Source organism: Lagopus leucura, unplaced genomic scaffold (genome assembly GCF_019238085.1).
Source record: "Lagopus leucura isolate 7727_CA_CO unplaced genomic scaffold, USGS_WTPT01 Super-Scaffold_739, whole genome shotgun sequence".
Lineage (NCBI taxonomy): Eukaryota > Metazoa > Chordata > Aves > Galliformes > Phasianidae > Lagopus > Lagopus leucura.
In genome coordinates this window covers 19,404,176-19,422,886 of record NW_024962255.1, presented here as the reverse complement: position 1 = coordinate 19,422,886, position 18,711 = coordinate 19,404,176, and the positions used below count along the sequence as shown (strand labels likewise).

Here is an 18,711-nt window from a genome sequence, read left to right as displayed (position 1 = left end):
CCGAGCAGCGCTGCGGAGCCCCAGCCATGACTAACCCGGGAGCAGACCGCTGTAAAACGTTACAGAACTATAAGCAGATGGAGCCTTTCTAGCTTCGTTATGTCACTGCTGACAGACACAAGCGTTATTTTTAAGAAACTTGACTGAAAGCCGCCCAGCGGCGCAGAGCACGGAAGAAGCCGCTCGCAGCGCCCCGCGGAGCGACCCCGAACCGCCCCGCCGGGCCCCGACCTACCCCGGCCGCCGCGCCGCACGCCGCCGGGATGGCCGGCAGCTCGTCTCGCTCCTTCTCCCCTTCTTCCTCCTCTTCTTCCTCATCTTCGCCGTCCTCCTCGGCCGCCGGCGGAGCCGCGCTACCCTGTTCTTGCTCCAGCTCCGCGCCGGGAGGCAGGCCGGCGGCAGCCGTGGCCGCGGGCGGGCTCTGCAGCGACATGGCCCCGCTGCCCTCACGGCAGCCCCCAAGCGCCTGCCGGCACCCGGACCCCGCGCCCTCGCCTCTCCCTACGGCCGCCGAAGAGCCCCGCCGGCACCCTCGGCGCCGCCGTTCCGCCGTAATGCAGCAAAGGAGCTGCTCCCGGACGCCCGGACACCCCCGCACGGCGGGGCGGAGCGCTGCCCTACCGCCCTCACCGCGGCCCGGCAAGGAGGGGCAGCGCGGGACGGAGAGGCGTGGAGGCAGCAGGACACGCTGCCCCGGCGCCGTAAAATTACACCGCCGCGCCACCTACAGCCCGCGGGCAGCCGGAGGAGCCGTCGCCGCTGCCGCCATGTTGTTTATAGGCGCCTCGTAGAAACGCGCTTGGCGACCGGGGGCGCCGCGCGAGGGCAGCGGAGGACACGGCTACGGAAACGCCGTAGTGCAGGAAAAGGCGCGGGGCCGGGCGCGCGGCGCCGGCCGTACGGGAATACGGGCTGTTACGGCGGATTGCGCAGCCTTGCTGCGAGGGGCTCTGCTAGCAGGGTTGTGGGGCAGGAGGTGCTGCCTGGCAAATATTTGAGCAACAAACAAAACTACGGATAAGGGACTTAGTGGGTACCGGTGTGGCACTCCCATTCCTCCTCAGTGCTTGAGTGGTGGTGCATGCTATACTTGCAGTCAGTGTTTCCACCAGGTAATGCTGTCACAGTTTCAAATTGCACTCCTTAATGAGTAAAACACATAAATTAAGTATGAAAGGGTTCTCTCCGTATTTCATTGGCAAAGCCAAAGCAGGACAGGGCCCTGCTAGTGATAGCTGCCCCTTGGCCTGGTCTGAGCCCAAGTGTTGAGGCGAACTGTTCAGTGCCCCTGTGCTGAAGCCAGGAACTGCTGAAGTTTTGCTGTACAAAACAAAAGAGGAAAAAAAGGAAAAAGTGATCTTCATGATATATGTTGCTGTGCAACATCCTGACCAGACGTAATGCAATGATTGTCTGAGCACTAGGGGCAGTTGGTTTGGTAGAAGGGGGCCCTAAGGCTTTCTTGATGCAGGAGGGCTCTCGTGGCTGTGCACACCGAGCAACAAAACATTTAAGTCCTTCACACTCCTAGCTGCCATCTGAAACTTCCAGCCCACTCTTTATTCTGTCTAAAGACTTCCCTTCGCAGCACTGTGATCACAGGTGTGTGAATAGTTGTGTACCGTTTAGAGCAAGTCATCAAGATGGTTTCTCGGGTGGAGGTAAACCACGCAATAGTTTTCCTCAGCGCTGGCATTACACGAGTACCTCCTGAAGGTTGAAGCAGCGGTAAAGATCTCTGTAAGCTGCATAAAAGCAAGAACATAATAGCTACTGTGGCAGTAATCTAACACATTGAAAAATGCTTTCCCTTTCTGAAGGAACTGGCAGACCTAAAGTATATTAGGTTTCATTAAGAAGCCCCTTTGTCTCCTTACCATGTTAAATTTGAAATTTCCAAGAAGTTCACTTCTCACTGTGCTTGCTTCATAGCAGCTCTCGGTGGTTGGCATGAATAAGTGGCCCACTGCAGTTAAACAAAGCACCCCAGACACTCACTTATCTTTCTCCTTTCCTTGCCAAGAAATAACATAATGATAGTAATTGCAACAACTTCAGCACAAGCAGCTATACACCCAGTGGTAGTTCTCAACTGGAAGTAATTGGCACAGCTGTTCTGTGGAGCCATGCCAACTGGAAACATGGAAGGATCTGCTCCCTTGAGCCTGCAGAGGGGGAAGAAGCAGAGAGGAATGGGAATGTAGGAAAGCAAGTATGAAAACGAATTAATAATGCTTTTTTCTTTTTCTTTTTCTTTTTTTTTTTTTTGGCCATAAAGCTACAAAAGTCTGATTTTCAATAGCTTTAAAAATACTGAAGTAGCCCTTTACCAGGATTATTTCACAAAAAGCTAATGCAACACCAGAGCAAGATATCAATTTCTACTGTCCACAAAATATTGAAAAATGTCCTATGCTATTTTAAGCTGCCATATTCTATTGAACTAATTTGGGGGAAATTTTTTACTCATGACAATTATGAAAATAGGCAAAAATATACTGCTAAAAGTGTTTATTCTTGTTTTTGTAGGAGAGTAAAAAGACCACACACTGAATGCAAGTGCATTTTCCTACTTCCAATAGAGGAAGCACACATCCGTTGCCTAGCATTCGTAATTGAAAGTATTTCAATGTAATTCATATATTCACAGTCCAGGAAGCAACCACGGATGGGAAAGATGTGTCTATGCTGGCTTTAAATTTGCAAGCATGGATGGATGCTAGCTGGCTGCAGCACTGCCACATGTAATGAGGCAATGCCTATAACATGCAATCAGTTGTAGCCAAAGTGATAAACAAGGGTAGTGGGCAATGCAGAAGACACTGAATGGAGCAGTCAGGATAGTTTGTTTACTAGCAGACAAGATTGGGATATACGACATCCAAAACTTTGCAAAACTAAACAGAGATATGTAACTCCTGTTTAAAAGACTTTGCAAAGTTGTTAGACAAGTGGCTTGAAGCCTAGACAAAGTTCCATGCCCAGTCAGCACCTTTAGTATGAAAGTGTTTGCAAGCCATTTGTTTGCATCAACTTTCTTATTTCCAGTTCTTTGAGGTCAGTGTTGTTTTGGCTTAGCTCAGTGGTGGCTTTTTCATCCTCAGCACTCTCCTTTATCCTTCCAGAGACCGTTTGCTTTTTCGAATCTCACATGAGCAGCTTAAAAATCTTAAATCACATGGTACCATCTCCTTCGCAGCATTTGGTGGAAGATAGGGTTCAGTCACAAACTGTTCCTCATGCCAAGAACATGCTGCCTGGGCCTACACATTTGCCCTGGTTCCTGGATAAGTTTGCAGCCTGTGCTGGACCCCATGCTGGCATGCCCCACTGCTGGCTCAGAGAAGCATATGTAAGCTACAGTAACTCCCCTGAATGACTATGTGAGGGATACAAGCAGTGCATGACCCTGAACATATTTTCTTGATGAGAGAAAAATATCACCTCAGTAGTGAGTCCCTTCAAGTTGGAGATGGCTCTATCAAATTTTTAGAATTATCCTAAACGTATTTATCCTATCTAAAAAGTTTGAGTTGTCAGGAAGGGGGAAAAGTCAACTGCACATCTCTGTGCAATGACGTGGCCAGGCACAGACAGAGACAGGAATGACAGATGGAAACAAACCAACTGCTAACATTTGTTCACAAATGATTAGTAAATGCTTACAAGTAATATGCTCACAGCGAATGGCATTTGGGAATGACACACACACACATGTACACACAAAGTTTAATTTCCTGACTAGTATTTTCATGACAAATAATTGAGTGCGCCTGGTCACGTCTTCCTATACAGTCTGAATTCAAAATTCAACCATAGCCAAATTCAGCTCTGGTTTAATGCAGGATTATTTCTTTTATTTTTTTTTTTTGATGATTTTTATTTTTTTTTTTTTTTTTTTTTTTTTTTTTTTTTTTGCCAACTATGGTGTTGCTTTGCTGGTTTTTTTTGTTTTGGTTTGGTTTGGTTATTTATTTATTTATTTATTTATTTAAGATGGCCGTCAAATGCAGTTAGTAGCGTTTGCAAGAATATCAAAGATCTCTGAGACAAAAAAAGGAATTGAAATGGCCTTTGTCCTTTCGTAAAGATGGGCTGAACTCATGTTTGGTTAGTGATACACTCTCATCATGCAGCTGTACTGTGTCTTTTTATTTGGCAGTACTTTTTCTTCCTCCTCATACTTTGAAGATCTTATACTTCCTAGTACGAACATATCTGGACCCTTTAACAGATGCATGCTTCATGAGAAGGACCCTGAGTGGGCACAAGAGGAAGCATAGGAGGGTTGATGCATTGAAAGGGGAAGCAAAAGCTGGAGACAATCCATTTCTTCTCTATGGGAGTAGGAGAGACATAAATGGTTGGGAGTTTTCCAACACAACAGGTTTTCAGCAAAACATTTCATTTTCAACAGAAAGACCTGATTCATTGAAATGGAAATGTTTTACAAAAAAAGCATCTTCTTCAGTGACCTTTTAGCAGAACTGAGGCAGGATTCCATCAAAATCCACCTGTTACTCTGCCAACACAGTTGGAAGGTTCACTACAGTTGCTGTGTGAATCGTATCAAAAACAGGGACTTCGTGACTTCTGAACTCCTGAGCTGCTTTGCCCTCCCATACCATCTACCCACATCACTGATAAGGCAAGATGGAAGGTCACATCTGCCCCATACCTGTTTTGAGACTGCATGGTCTCAGCACATGTGAGGAATGACCCCACTCTTGCATGACATCCCCTGGTGGCAGCCATCCATTTTCCTTCAAGTTAGACTAAGGTAGAATTGTGACTTATGGGATCTGAATGATTGTAAACCCTTCTGCCATTGCTGATAAGCTAGTTCGATTATGTTTGATATTCCTGCTAGAAATAGCTATTTATGTCAAACTTGAGCTTGTCATAGTTTAGCTTTCCATCCCTGGGTCACACGCTTTGATCTGCAAGGTAAAAGAGCTCCCTCTTTTCCAGGAGGACACGTGCAGTATATACTCAAACTCTCCCCAGCTATGTCTTCATTGTTCTATCTGTGACTAACATTAGATGTACTGATCTATAGGTCTTTCCTACTCTTTGCCAATCCTCCAGTGTTCAGGGATACCCATTTTTAAAGTGTTTATAAACAGGAAAGCGATGTAGAGAACTCAACAGTGAATTCATCTGAGACAGTTACATGCAAGTTACCCAGCCACTGTTTTGTACTGTCAGATACTCAGTTTTACCTCTTTGGTAAATGGCAAATCTTTGATTGAAGATACATCATCAGATAGGTTACATCCTGCTTGTGCATTCCCAGTACAGAGAAGGAAGAGCTAATAAGCAGTTCTGTCTTTTCAGCCCATTACATTTTCATTTCAGGTTCCTTGACATTACTGCCTGATGCAGTACAGCATTTGTACCAGCAAACTGTAAAAGGCTCCTGGTCACTGGTGCCTAGGCAACAGCTGATTTTTTAGGTCACTGATTAACTTTTTTTGTTTTTGTCTACCAGAGTAAGCTGAATTTTAATTTATCCCTTGCCAGGGAATGAGACCTTTGGGTTGAAAAAAATAATCAGTCTTTATTTTTAAAAACACTGTGGATATTTGGGTGATGTTCAGAGTGAGGATATCTCCAATGATAACATCAGAAGAAATGATGAGAGAAAAAAACACCAAGTGAAGAGAGCAAACTTACTAACCATACAATTTTAATAACGTTTCCAGTTTTTCTTTCCAGAAAAATGGCACTAGTTGGGAATTGCTTTTGTCCTGAATATACTTTAACCACCGTGTTCAATGTTAAAAATTCAGTCTTGGCTAACTTCACTTTAATCTCCTGAGAGATGCAGTGTGGCATGATCTTCCCCCAGATGCTGCAAAGTAAAACAGCTGAGGCTCAGAGATACACTGTACCTTTGTTGTGCCTCACCTGGAATTTTTATTTTTATTATTATTATTTTTTAATGGGATAGAAGCAGACATTAGATGCAGGATTTTAGTTTCTATTCAAACACAAAGAGAAGTATGCCATGTTTAATGGGAAAAAGTATTCAACACTGATTAGAATTAAGATTTCTGTTCAGCTCAGCTTCACAGATTTTGGCTTACTTATCGGTGTAGAAAACTAACACGTCTCGCTTTAAAAAGAAAGAACGTTCTTGAGCTGAAGCGACAGCGAGAGACGCCGTACCCAGCAGCCCTGCAGCGCTCCCTCCCTCTGCACTCGCGGCTGGCGGAGCCGGCGTAGTGCCCGTGGCGGCAGCTCCCTCCAGCGCCCGTTCGGCGCTTCCCACCCTGCCACCCCGCTCTGCACGGATCTGTTCTGAGTTTGCGCTTCGAAAATAGGAAGTCTGGGATCAGATCACGTGTGCGATAATTCGCGTGTCTTGGGAGCTAATCGTGCCTATGTCACTTGGCCCATCATCTCATATGTTAGTGTCGGCAGGATTAAGAGCTGGATGCCTGCAGGCTATTGAGCAATTTCTACCTTTAATGCGCTCTCTGATATTCCCTTTGTCATGTCGAAACGTGATGGATCTCATTCTGTTTCCTATTTCTTAAAAAGACAGTGACTATTATACACGAGAGAAGTCTGAGTCAACATACAGAAGTTTTGAAATGCACGGGGGAGAAAGGTCGGACAGCTGCAACAGAGAGTGCAATCAGAGGGCAGGGGCAGTGCCCCCACCCACTGAAAGGCACTGTTCTTGCTCTTGGACCTACTACTTTCCTGCCTTTCTTTTCTAGCTGCTCTATAAGGCAGGCCAACCCTCCTTTTCATTTGTTGTTACAAATCTACAGGAACCCAAAGCAGAGGGGGAGTTTCTCCTGCTGGATGCTGGAAGAGCTTTTCCTGTAGTGAGTACATCCCAAGGATGTTTTTCCCTAAATTCCATTCCTCACATTCAGCTGCAGCCATGTGTGAACCCACCTGTGGCTGTACTTCACAGCACCCTTCAGGATGTGTCCTCAGGCAACCAGAACTTCTTTCTTCCTAAACAGTTTATATTCTAGTAAACCTCCTTTTTGAACTTAAAGCACAATAACATAATAATAATAATAGTAATAATAATAATAATAATAACAACAACAACGTAAACATTGATGAGCATGGAACAAAAAGAATGATGCTAACACAACTGAATAACTTAAAGAAACAGTTTTTCTTCCACTCCACTCCAGTGGTAGAAATTTATAAAAACCAAGCATTGGTCTAGATAATAGGACTGATGTATCTGACTTCTTTCTGAGTAGTACTCTTTTAAGAAATACTTCCCTGCTTCCCCTTTGTGTTTTTCCTGAACTTATTCTCCTTCAAAAATAAATCTTCCTGCATTTTTCACAAAGATTTTCACCTCTATGTAATCTTGTAGACCCCCACTGGGTCGATAAATCCTCACTCAATGGAGTCCCCAAGACACACAGCAAAGCAGTAGAGAATCCTGGCATCACACTTTTCATGTATAAATAAGAGATATTGGAACTAACAGCTATGCCACGTCCCTATATAAACCATTACTAGTCTTGAAACTGTAATCTGTCTCCCAAAAATTAATCTGAGAGCTTTTTTCCTTGACTGGCTTCATCTCACAGCATTGTTAGCCAATGCTAGTGTACCAGAACATCACTTTCCTAAGTCTGGGTGATGGATGGAGCTCATCTCACTCTTCCATCCTGCACTCTCCCCCTGACCTCTCTAGGAAAATAAATGAGCAGAGGAGGGGTCTTGCAAAGCTTTCTATGAGCCTCTGCCCAGTGGAAGAAGCAGATAAGTAGATGGGAGTAGATCTGCCCTGTGTTGCAAAGCCTGTAGAGGGGCTGTGTATATAGCACCGTCTCCCATATTTTCAGCTGATAATACAGAATTTGCTGATGCTGAGTATAGAGGAATCTGATTTGCTGGAGATCACAGCTAGAGTACAGACTCCTTCCTAAGACAGCAGCACCAAGTTATAATGTCATTTGTATTCAGCCAAGTTGTTCTATTTATAATAACCTTTCAGGTGACCCAATCATATACTTGGTGCAGTACTTCTAAAGAAGGAGATTGCTTTCTGTCTTTCCAGTGTATGAAGTAGTGTACTATATAAATACTGCAGCTTAATTACCATCTATTTGGAATGTCAGTTAGGATCAGGTACTGTTTATAAACTCCTGATATTTCACAGTTTTTATCTAGGACCGCTCAAATTTTCACCAAGCTGAAACTTCGGATGTAAGCTGTCAGCACAGATGCTTGGTTTATTCCCAAAATAGAGTGTAAATGAAGTTTTTAAATGTGTGGAATGGCTTATTTATGCACTGGTTGCAGATGTTTTAGTCACTTTTAACTAATGCAGAAGCTTACTGTATCACCTCCCTCCCTCCCCCATTCTCCAACATTACAGTTCTTATCAGCAAAGAACAAGAAGTCATAATTCCCTAGCAGCATTCATTAGTAGCGTTCATTTTGGGTGAAATAGAAATACCCTAATGGGTTCACCAGAAGTGATAGAGAGAGGGAGAACTCCTCAAGTGGACATAACATCATTCCAAATAATGACATATTACTGATGAAATCCTCGGCACCATAGCCTACTGCTACCAGTTAGGTAAGGAAGAGCCTCCTCCCAGAGATAACTGTGACCAATGTCTTCTTTATTCTACCCCTTTTGGAGAGGAATACTCCATCTGTTTGTAAAGCAAAAAGAATTTATCAAAAATGTTACAGAAAAATATTTTTTAAGATTAGATCTCTTCATTCCATGGAATTCAACTAGCTTCAAAAATGAATAAAGACAAGATTATACACTTGCTTATACATAATGTAGTGTACCCACTGCTCAATCTTTTTTTTTCCTCTGAAGAATGACAGAATTTCAACATTCATTGGCTATACTTCTTTATAGAGGCATTCATCAGTAATTACCTCATATTATGTTCAGCAAAGTCAAAATAACAGACAATGAGACTGCATCACTAGCACTTAGTGGCCAAGATTTAGCAAAACACACCTATGGTAATCATGACATGCAAATGTTTTAGGCCCTCCTGTCAGAATGAAGCAATATGAAGAACCTGAGTTAATTTATTTGGGTTTCAGGCAGCTGTGGATGAGAACTAATTTATGGCCACTTTTTGAAATCATATCAGCAGGAGCTTGCTTTTCAAACAAATACTCCAGTATGCTGTGAGGAAGGCCACACAGCTCATGCCATCATTTGATGGGACCCCTGTCAGGAGGTCTTCTCTCCTCCTGCTCTCCTTGCGAAATAGCAAACATTTTCTGATCACTATGTGCTCTGTGAACTATTTCTGCAAAAGCTTATTTACAGAAAACTCAGGGATTCGCTTTCTTAACCCTACAGGTTTGGAGGTTGATCCAAATCATATTTGTTTTAAAAATTAAATCCTCAGTGTTGTACAAATCTGAACTTCAAACTGTTAAATTCACTTGGCAGTTAAAAACAAACTAACAAACAAACAAAAACAACAGCAAAAAAACCAACCAAGCCCACAAGGGGTTCTTCTTTACAAACCCTTTCCTTTTGAAAAGATAAATGAAAAATTAAGGATTGCACTTTTTTCCTAACTTTTTTTCCTAGTGTGGGAGCTTTCAATGTCCTAAGAGTTTCTTTTGTAGCTGTCTTCAAGTGAGACTAATATAAGCTGGGGCTTTTCTTTGTAAGTTATCCATTCTGGTGATAGTCAGCAGAGGCTGTAATACCGCAAAAGCTTCCAGATAGTAGAAAAATTCTGCTGTTGAAAGAAGCTGTCCACCCTTCCCGCCTTCCAGCTACCAGCTCTCATTCCACCACTTGCCCTCCCTTGTGTCTGCAGGTATGCCTTTTGCTGTCGCGTGGTTCTGCTGCAATGAGGGAAAACCAAACAAGGGTGGTAGAACATTCATGAAAAGATGTCCCGATGCTGCAAGGACTAGCAGCAATGCCTGGGCCCAGCAGTCCTTCTGTGTCTGTACTTCAGGCACCAATTCCAGGTTGGCATCCACCCCATTGGTGTAGGTATTTTACAACGAAAGGCACCAAGGCTGACCCACAGGGGAGACTCAGACAGGGACCCCTTTGACCTGGGATTTGGAGTCCAAATCCACTTCTGGCACCTAGCTGCACAGGAAGGGAATGCTCATATATGTTTTATATTGTGAGAATTGCCCAAAGAAAGTACAGCGTGTATTTTTTGCTCACGATGTAATTTGATACATGATATGCCACAGCAAGTTTCTAGCGCAAAGAATGCCATCCTAGTATGTATCTATATGATATAATTAAGGATGTATGACTTAATTACCAGCACATGGCAGCAATCTGAAGTGATACCACTGGAGTGAGATACAACATTGTGGCTTTGCTTCCTATCTAAGGAATTGCAATATGTGCTAAAAATACTGTTGAGTACATGGAAATACAGTGCGTTATCGCATACGGAGGGGAAGAAGGAATGTCAGACCCATTAAAAGCAACTGTAGAAGAGGGACAACTTAGCACTGAATGTTCTGAGGTAAGGCTTTTTAAGTTGCCAGAGGGATAAGCTGGGACTTAAGCTGCCATTCTTTATCCCTCCCTCCCCTTTGTCCCTCACAGGATGAGAAAGCAATCTGTATGGAAGCGAGTCATAAGTAAAAAAAAGCTTACAGGTAAGCTTGTGAAACATATTAAATATCAGTTTTCTGCCACATGTTTTATCTCTGTATTCCTTGGGGATGTTGTTTTGTCACAGGAAGAGTCATTTACTGTTGAGCTGCCTTTAGAGTCACTCATCTCTGGACATACATGGAAGGGGATGCTGTTTGATACAGGAGGACTGCAGTGACTCTTGCTCCCCTGCAGCCTGTCATGTGTTCTGGCTCTGCTGTCCCAACTCTGGGTGGCACACAATGACTGTGATTTAAGAGAGCAGCAGAAGAGAAAGGTGATTCTGACAACCTTTTTAGAAAAAGTACCTATGACTCTTTGTGAAATTCAGATTACAGAGGGCAGCATCCACTAAATTATTTAGATTTGTACATTCAGGTATTACAGTTATATAATCAGGAGAGTTACTTGTGAAGGACAATAAAGTAATAAACAAAATGTTCTGGATAAATAACTAACTAAAGAACGTGATGAGATTTCAGCCTTGTACAGTTATCGAGCTAATTCCTGCCCATTTTACTCATATCAGTAGTTTCATTAAGAGCAAACTGCTTCTTAGTAAATTGCTAGTTATAATAAAAACAATTAAACTTGTTGTTTTAGTTCTTGTTCCACGTTTTTATAATTCTAGTCATAACCATTAAAACCTGTACTTTTATACTCCCTTGTTGCAAAATGCCCTTCACATCACACTGCCAAACCACTCAGTTTCCTTGCTCTGTAGGACTCTGGGTTTAGCACATGCAAAATAGAGCACAAGTAAATACATCCAAAACAGGTGCACAAGAGGAAAAATACAATTGTCTGCTCACTCTGCCCACAGGAGGTACACGGCGCTGCAGAGCTATGAGGATGGTGGATCCAGAAAGTGGGACCTGGTGAATTCCATACCAAAATGTTGCAGCATCTGTTGCACACAAGAGGTATGCTGAGCATCCAGAACTGCCTGTCCCACTGAACACAACACGACACAAAGACAGTAATCATTTATTGGCCATAAAAAAACAGCTGTGTCTTTTAAATGTATCTAAAAGGTGCACCCCCAAATCAACACAATGATAAAAGTTTTGTAACTTTAATAATTAATTTAGAAAAGTTGCCCTCCCTTTTCTTATCTCTTAAGTAGCAGTATTAATGTCATAATGATTTCTGTCAAGTTTTTTTATTAACACTGCCTTTTTTTTTTTTTTTTTTTAATTTGTCATACTTATAACAGCTCTCCATGCGACATAGAGAAAGGGGTGACTACAAACATATTGGCCTTGAGCAGCAAGTTTCTTTTAGAAGAGTTGTTGGAAGTTGTTTGTCCTGCCCATGAGAGGTGATGCTCCAGAACACTCCTTTGTGCCTGTTCTACTCAGTGGCATTGCTGAGAGGCAGACTGGCTCTGTGTGCAGTGCGACAGCTATGGAAGGAACAATTTCCCTTTACTGCCACTGTGTATGAAAGAGGAAAAGGAACGTAAGAAAATCTGGCAATCTGCATGATGCAGAAAACCCCAAATGAATGCTAATAGTTGGAAATAAGGACATAGGCTGCTCAGTGATCCAAAGAAAGAGTTTGCAAGGAAGATAAGAAAGGGGAACTTATTTTCTAGCAAAAATACAAATTTCCAAAAAGTTCTATATTTTCTTATCTGGTGGGAAATTCTCCAGGAAGCCAGATGGTGTTTAGTGAGTCTGAAGTACTTAATCTTTACTTCTTGCATGCTTGATGAACAGTTATGGAAACCTCTTGGATGGTCCTAAAGCTGGAATCTCTGGATTAAGGAGGGAAATGTGGTCAGTGTCAGGGCTGAATGTGGTCCTGCCGAAGTTCTTCATTGTACACTGTGGTGGTGCTCTGCAGCCAGAAACACAGGACTTCTGGCTCTGGTGCAGATTTTTCACGAGAATCAGACAGAGGACTCTCTGAGCATCTATGGGTCATAGCAAACACATCCCAAACTGAAAAGGTCTCTTGAGTCTGTGTACTGCATGAAGTCCTGATGCATACTGGAACTCCTACATGTTTCTGTAATACAAGTAAAAATTCCCGATGGTAACATATTGCTGATAAACTGAAAGCACAGGTCAAGGACACAAGGCATTCTTTTCCCTGTAGTTTTCCATTTGCTCATGTTACAATGACTACCCGTTCCTGTGGCTTGTTCCTTTCTGATGAGCAAAGCACTCACTGTGCTGAGCATGGAGCTCGTGAGCTCAGCTCACATGGGAAAGCTGATTCCAGAGGGCAAGTCCTTAAGTTGAGTTGTACCACTGGGCCCTTTAGTTTCTGTGGTATAAACCTAGACCCATTTACTTTAAACAGTTCTGCCTAAAATTGGTGGCATAGTGGAGTGCTGAAAGGTGGTTGAAAAGGGAGATAAAAAGTTAGTGATATGAAGTGAAGCCAAACTATAAATGGTGTGAACCTTGTTTTCCTTTTCAAAGTAAATTTAAATGTATGCAATCTAATTTAAAATGACAAGATGCTTTAGAAATACACATATATATAGAATATCTCATTTTAGTAAGAAGTCTTTCTGAAAATCTTTTTCACTACCAAACAGACATTTGGATGACATTGCCTGGCAGCTTGCTACAACACGATACAAAGGGATTTTTGTCAAACATTGCCACAGTATGAGTTTTTTGTTTTTTATTTTTTAAATTGAGATCTTATTTCTATAAAGCCAGTCACAACTGAGAAGAATTTCTCGTGCTTTATGTGGTAACAAATCTTCCAGAACAATGATAACCAACTCTTGGGTCAGTCTTGCTAATTTACATTGCTTAACATCTTACAATACAGACTGCTGGAATGAGAGAAAGGAGTTAGGTATAAATTTCAAACATTTCCTTCTGAGTTTTGGTCAGGTTCATAGGATTTTCCAAGAGAAATGTGAAGGGATTAATCAAAAATACAAACATGGCAAGCTGCAGCTGAAGGCTTTAAGTTAAAAAAGAAAGCAAAACCAAAACAACACTTCCTTCTCCCCTTTCCCTCTTTTTTCCCAACAAAATGTTAGACAGACTTTGAGAGAAGTCTTGGAACAATTTCCTTTTTTGACACTTCTAATTTAAATGACTTACTAGAAATGAATATTTCATGGAAAATCAGTACTCTGCTCTTCAAAGTTTCTTCTCTTTAGTGCTAATTATTTCATCAAGACCTATATTAAAAGCAAATCCTGTCACTTCTCTAGATTGTCTGCATTTACATTATAAAACTAGCTTCATACAGCAGTTAAAGATCTTATGGTGTTTCCTAATTTTTACTTTTTAGAAACTCCCACTTACAGTACTGACATAATTTAAAGTGACAGAGTTTGGAAACTCAGTAGTTAACCAGCTACAGCCTCATTAATTGGAAAAAAAAAGAAAAAAGAAAAAAGCAAGACTACTAAAATTTAATCTTTATCTTCTTCATTCTTGAAACCAAAGCCATCTTTGATTTCTGTACTAGAAATTCCAAAGGGAGTATGTATAAAGTCACGTTTAACCCTCCAGGTCAGTTTGAAACCATATATTGATTGAGAAAGACAACACAGCCTGTTCAGACATCTGCAAGTGTGAAGATAAGAAACTTAGTTTCTGCTAGACTTCACTATTCTTTTCTGAACAAAAACAAAATCAAGAAAACCCTCTACCTGTAATAATTTCACAATCTGATGGGCCCAGAGGTAATAAAACAGCCTTCTAACACTACACTTATACAGAGACTGTCATTTGATCAAATGGAAAGCTGGAAATTTTTTCCACGTGCCTTGACCAAGGTCAAGACAACTCTGTGTACAGCCAGATCTTCATAGCCCGGGTCGTCAGTGTTTCAGATGAACTTTTGGAAGCTCTTGCCACAATCCCTTAATATGTTGTGCACACTTTGGAAAATGTGTAAAGCAAAGCCCACACTCTTCATCTCACCCTTTCTAGCTCCTTCTTCTTTATCTGGTCACACTGAACATGTGGCAGACCATTTCTCATGATCTGCAACTAGGTAAGAATCCTCCTGTGTCCTGGCACAGATTAGCTGAGCATGTAGGTGGACCCTTGCATTCGGAACCTGAATAACAGAAGCAGATGTAAGTGTCCTACACTGTAGGCTCTGCAGTTACACAACACAGAGGCTCACAGAGGCATTCTGCCTGTCCCTTGCTGGTATAACCCTCCAGGTGAGAGCATTAAGTGCTAAGGGCTGCTCTCTGTTGCCGGAATAGCAAAAAGTAAGCGACAAACAGTATGAACAACAGTGGTGATAATCTCTGCACTCATGTCATGAGCAGCTTGAAGCTGGGGAAATACCTCAAAGGAGGAAAAAGCTGGAATTTCATATTTCCACTGTTTGTCCTCCAACCTATGAGCTGAGTGCCCAAGATCAATTTTGTCCTTTTAAAATTGCTATTCACAGGAACCAGACTTCACTGCTTCAGATAATCCAGTCAGCTTTTCCCTCAATAGCCACACATGGCCTTTACAGAGGACCACTACATTTTCTGGCTGAGAGCTAGAGAGCTTTGCTTGCTCTGACCTTTACATGTTCTTACCACTTCCCACAGCCAATCTCCTAGGTGCCTGGCATCTTTATTCCCAGTAATCAGGCATATGAAACAAGTCAATTCAAGTTTTATGAAGTGCAGCTTTCTATAAGGATGGAGTTATCATCACAAAACAAACTGCTGTTTATTATCAGACTCTACAGATTCTGACAAGTTTATTACTTTTAGATGTAGAACTTAACTAACTCCCATTCCTTTACTATTACAGAAGTGACTATGGCCTTTTAAGCACTAATAAAAATGATGAAACAACAAACTAGCTGAAATGGAAGGAAATGCTGTAGGATTAGCTCTGCATTTAAAATGAGCTTTTACTGTATTACTTAGCAAACATATGAGTAAATGCTTGACAGATGGTTCTTTTGAAAGAGCAGAACAAGTAGAACAATTTGGGGGGACACAATATGTTTAGGATTAAGTCTTTTAAAGGAAAATCCCTTAAAACACTGTAGCTGAAAACAAACAAGACATAACATTTTCCATTTGTCCATAAAGGATATTGCAACAATTTCTGTAGCAAAACTGAGATGGTATCTGCAAACACAGATTTGGAACTCTTTGTGGTGTGACCTTAATGGTTTTAAGTACGAACACAGATGATCACAGAACTGTAGGGGTTGGAAGGCCCCTGTAGAGATCAAGTCCAACCCCCTTGCCAAAGCAGGCTCCCTACAGCAGCCTGCACAGGTAGGCATCCAAGCGGGTCTTGAACATCTCCTGAGAAGGAGACTCCACAACCTCACTGGGCAGCCTGTTCCAGTGCTCTGTCACCCTCACTGTGAAGAAGCTCTGTCACAGATTGGTGCAGAACTTCCATTTTATGGCCATTCCCTCCTGTCCTGTCCCCACAGACCACTGTGATGTGATGATCTTCAAGTGCAAAAGATTGCTTCTCTATTTTGCATGAAGAAACATTTCCAGTAGTTCTGTGGCATTCAACAGCACTATTTATAAACAAAGGCCAGATTGAACTATCTGTGTTCACAGCTACTTAGCTTTTATCCTCAGCCCTTCTCAATTTTTCCTCAGTTTTATCCCATTTGTGACCATATAAACTACATGAGCAATTGTGCTTCTGTCAGGCTGGTGACCCTGCTGGAACTGCTAGAATCAAACTGGGCTGATAAATCTCAGTTTGGTAGCTGCTGCCAGACATAACAAGGACATTCACTGATGTCAGTGAAGCTCACTGTGAAGTGAGGTGCCTCTCAAGGGGAGTAAATGTATCTTGTGTTGTTCTGCTTGCTAGCAGTTTGAAAATCGGGGAAGCAACAGGAGACAATTATTAAGAAACCTTTTTGAGTGGTTAAGCACATATTATAAATACTTACATTAATTAGGTACAGGCTAAATCAATTAAAATGATTCTTCACATGAAAGCTGAAGCACAACAATGAAAAAAATTACATATTCTAACAGAAAATCCATCAGTATTTACCTCCTTCTGGTAATACAATCATATTTTAGGCTAAGCTCATCATAAAACTTAAATGAACTGGAAAAAAGAACATTCTGTTTTGCAACTGTTAAAAACAATTGACTATGATGTAAAGTTCTCCATCAGCTCTGGCAGCAAGTCCTTGCTCTTTTAAACTCCTATGTACACACTTTTTAATCTTTTGTAGTAGGGACTTAAAAATACATTAATTTGGCTTAGTTTGCATGGGAATGATGCAATCTAGAGAACAGTGTTTAAAAAAGATTGTTTGCAAGGTTGTACTGGGTGACAGCAGCAAATAGATCTGTCAAAAATCTGACACATACACTCACCCTGGGAAAGACTGGAACAGGGAAGGAAAGTAAGGTGATGCGGGTCCCTGAGCTACAGCTCCAGAGTCCTATGGCATGTGGCCAGGCCTGTGGGCAGGCCCAGAGTACACCAGCTTTCTCCATTAGTAGAAATCCCAGAATAGATCCGATACAGAGCAACAATAATTCTCACTTCATCTGGGCTGCTTAGCAAATAAGCTTGCTTAACTAATTTTTCTTGAATCGTGTTCTGAACTAAAAGAATTCTTGCTTCAGAGAAACTAGAATAAGGGGAATATTCTAAATGCATGAACAACTGATAAGATGAAGAAAATGACTTCCATGTGTATGTGATTATTATAAATGTGACTTCTCTTTTAGAAAGAGTGCTGTAAACAAATGCATAATCCAGTTTATTAACTGAAATTGGCTGAATTACAGCTTGAAAATAAGATACGCATGGTGGAAATTAGCATACTTCACAGCAGTTAGGCCTCTGAAAAGCCTAGTTCATATGTTTTCCCTGTAGGAATTGGAGTCATTTTTAGCTTGCCTCACTAGCAGATTTTCAGGAGCATCTTTTCAGAACGCCTATGCGAGCCTGACCGTTGATTCATCATGGCAGGGCAGACCTAGGATCTGTCACTTGCATGAGTTGAGGAAGTAGTTGCAAAGGTAGATTTATTTTTTTATATTATTTATTTTTAATATGAGCTTTCAGATAAAGGTTCTCTACTCTGAGTTAAGAGAAAAGATCTTTTTGGGCAGCAGTAGCTGGCATTCAAGGCACTTGTAGAATGGTCGGCCAAGTTCTTGCTCTGTTGCTTGGCCCAAGGACTGTTGCCTTGCTGGTGTATAACCCCTGAACCCAAGGCCATTGGCCATTTTGGAACAAGCCTCTCTCAGGAGGAGAAAGCTCTCACACTACTAAACTGACAATTCAGTGCATCATGTGATTTATGCATGCTCTGTGCTGGGATGTACTGGCTGGAGGCGAGGGAGTAATATAGAATCTACGGAAAGGATCAGTGTTACAGGCCTGAACCAGAGCACCACATTCAACCTAAACAAATGACTATTGCTGCGGAGTTTGGACAGATAGCTGGCAAAACCAGGCAGAGGCAATTCAAAGATAATATTCATGTGATGTCCCACTTCCCCACATTAATCCACTACTGGCACTAATCCAGCTCTGGGCTAGGACACTAGAAGGACTCAAGCAGAAAGCAGGGATGAGTCTGTCTCTCAAACTTTACTCTCAGAATGCAAGGATGTAGCAGATGTAAAAATAAATGATGAAGAAATGCTTTTTTTAAAAAAAAAAAAATTCCCCTTACAAAATTAAGTTGTGGAACTCATTGTTGCATGGTGTTAGTTGTAAGTCTAAACAGGCTAGCAAAAGAAATTAAAAAAAATGTAAATGGCTGAGACTACTAAGCATAATAGACACAATTCAATCTTGTATTCACAAACTTCCCAAACTGCTGAAAAATGCATCAGGAAAATCATAGAATCATAAAGGTTGGAAAATACCTCTAGGATCATCAAGTCCAACCATCAGCTCATGCCATCATGTCCATTAACCATGTTCCTCAGTGCCACATCTGCACAGTTCTTGAACCTCCACGGACAGTGATTCCACCACCTTCCTGAGCAGCCCATTCCAGTGCCTCTCCACTATTTTTGATTATCCATTCCACAGACCACAGCTCAGATATTTCAAGAAGATCACATAGGTCCTCTAGACCATGCCCATGTACATGCTGTTTTCTTTCCTACACCATCTGAGAAAGAATGTGCATTGTAGGTACTG

The 18,711-nt window shown here is 41.9% G+C and overlaps 2 protein-coding genes and 1 long non-coding RNA gene across 4 annotated transcripts in view; 1 reads left to right on the top strand and 2 right to left on the bottom strand.

Moving 5' to 3' along the window:
* The window catches only part of HECTD2 (HECT domain E3 ubiquitin protein ligase 2), a 35,676-nt gene extending 35,243 nt beyond the window's left edge, over positions 1–433 (bottom strand). Inside the window, exon 1 of the mRNA XM_042863051.1 lies at positions 236–433. Coding sequence (XP_042718985.1) covers positions 236–433 — 198 coding nt within the window. The remainder of the gene's footprint in view (positions 1–235) is intronic.
* Positions 434–10,429: 9,996 nt separating this feature from the next.
* LOC122175267 lies at positions 10,430–13,520 on the top strand. Of its 2 annotated transcripts, XR_006177372.1 has the most exons (4): positions 10,430–10,478; positions 10,562–10,614; positions 11,436–11,535; positions 11,829–13,520. It is a non-coding gene; the product is annotated as an uncharacterized LOC122175267 (long non-coding RNA). The 2 variants fall into 2 exon arrangements; XR_006177371.1 differs by lacking the exon at positions 10,430–10,478 and having other exon boundaries at positions 10,508–10,614.
* Positions 11,698–18,711, bottom strand: part of PCGF5 (polycomb group ring finger 5) — a 76,160-nt gene continuing 69,146 nt past the window's right edge. Inside the window, exon 11 of the mRNA XM_042862777.1 lies at positions 11,698–12,625. The gene's annotated coding sequence lies outside the window, so the exon portion shown is untranslated. The remainder of the gene's footprint in view (positions 12,626–18,711) is intronic.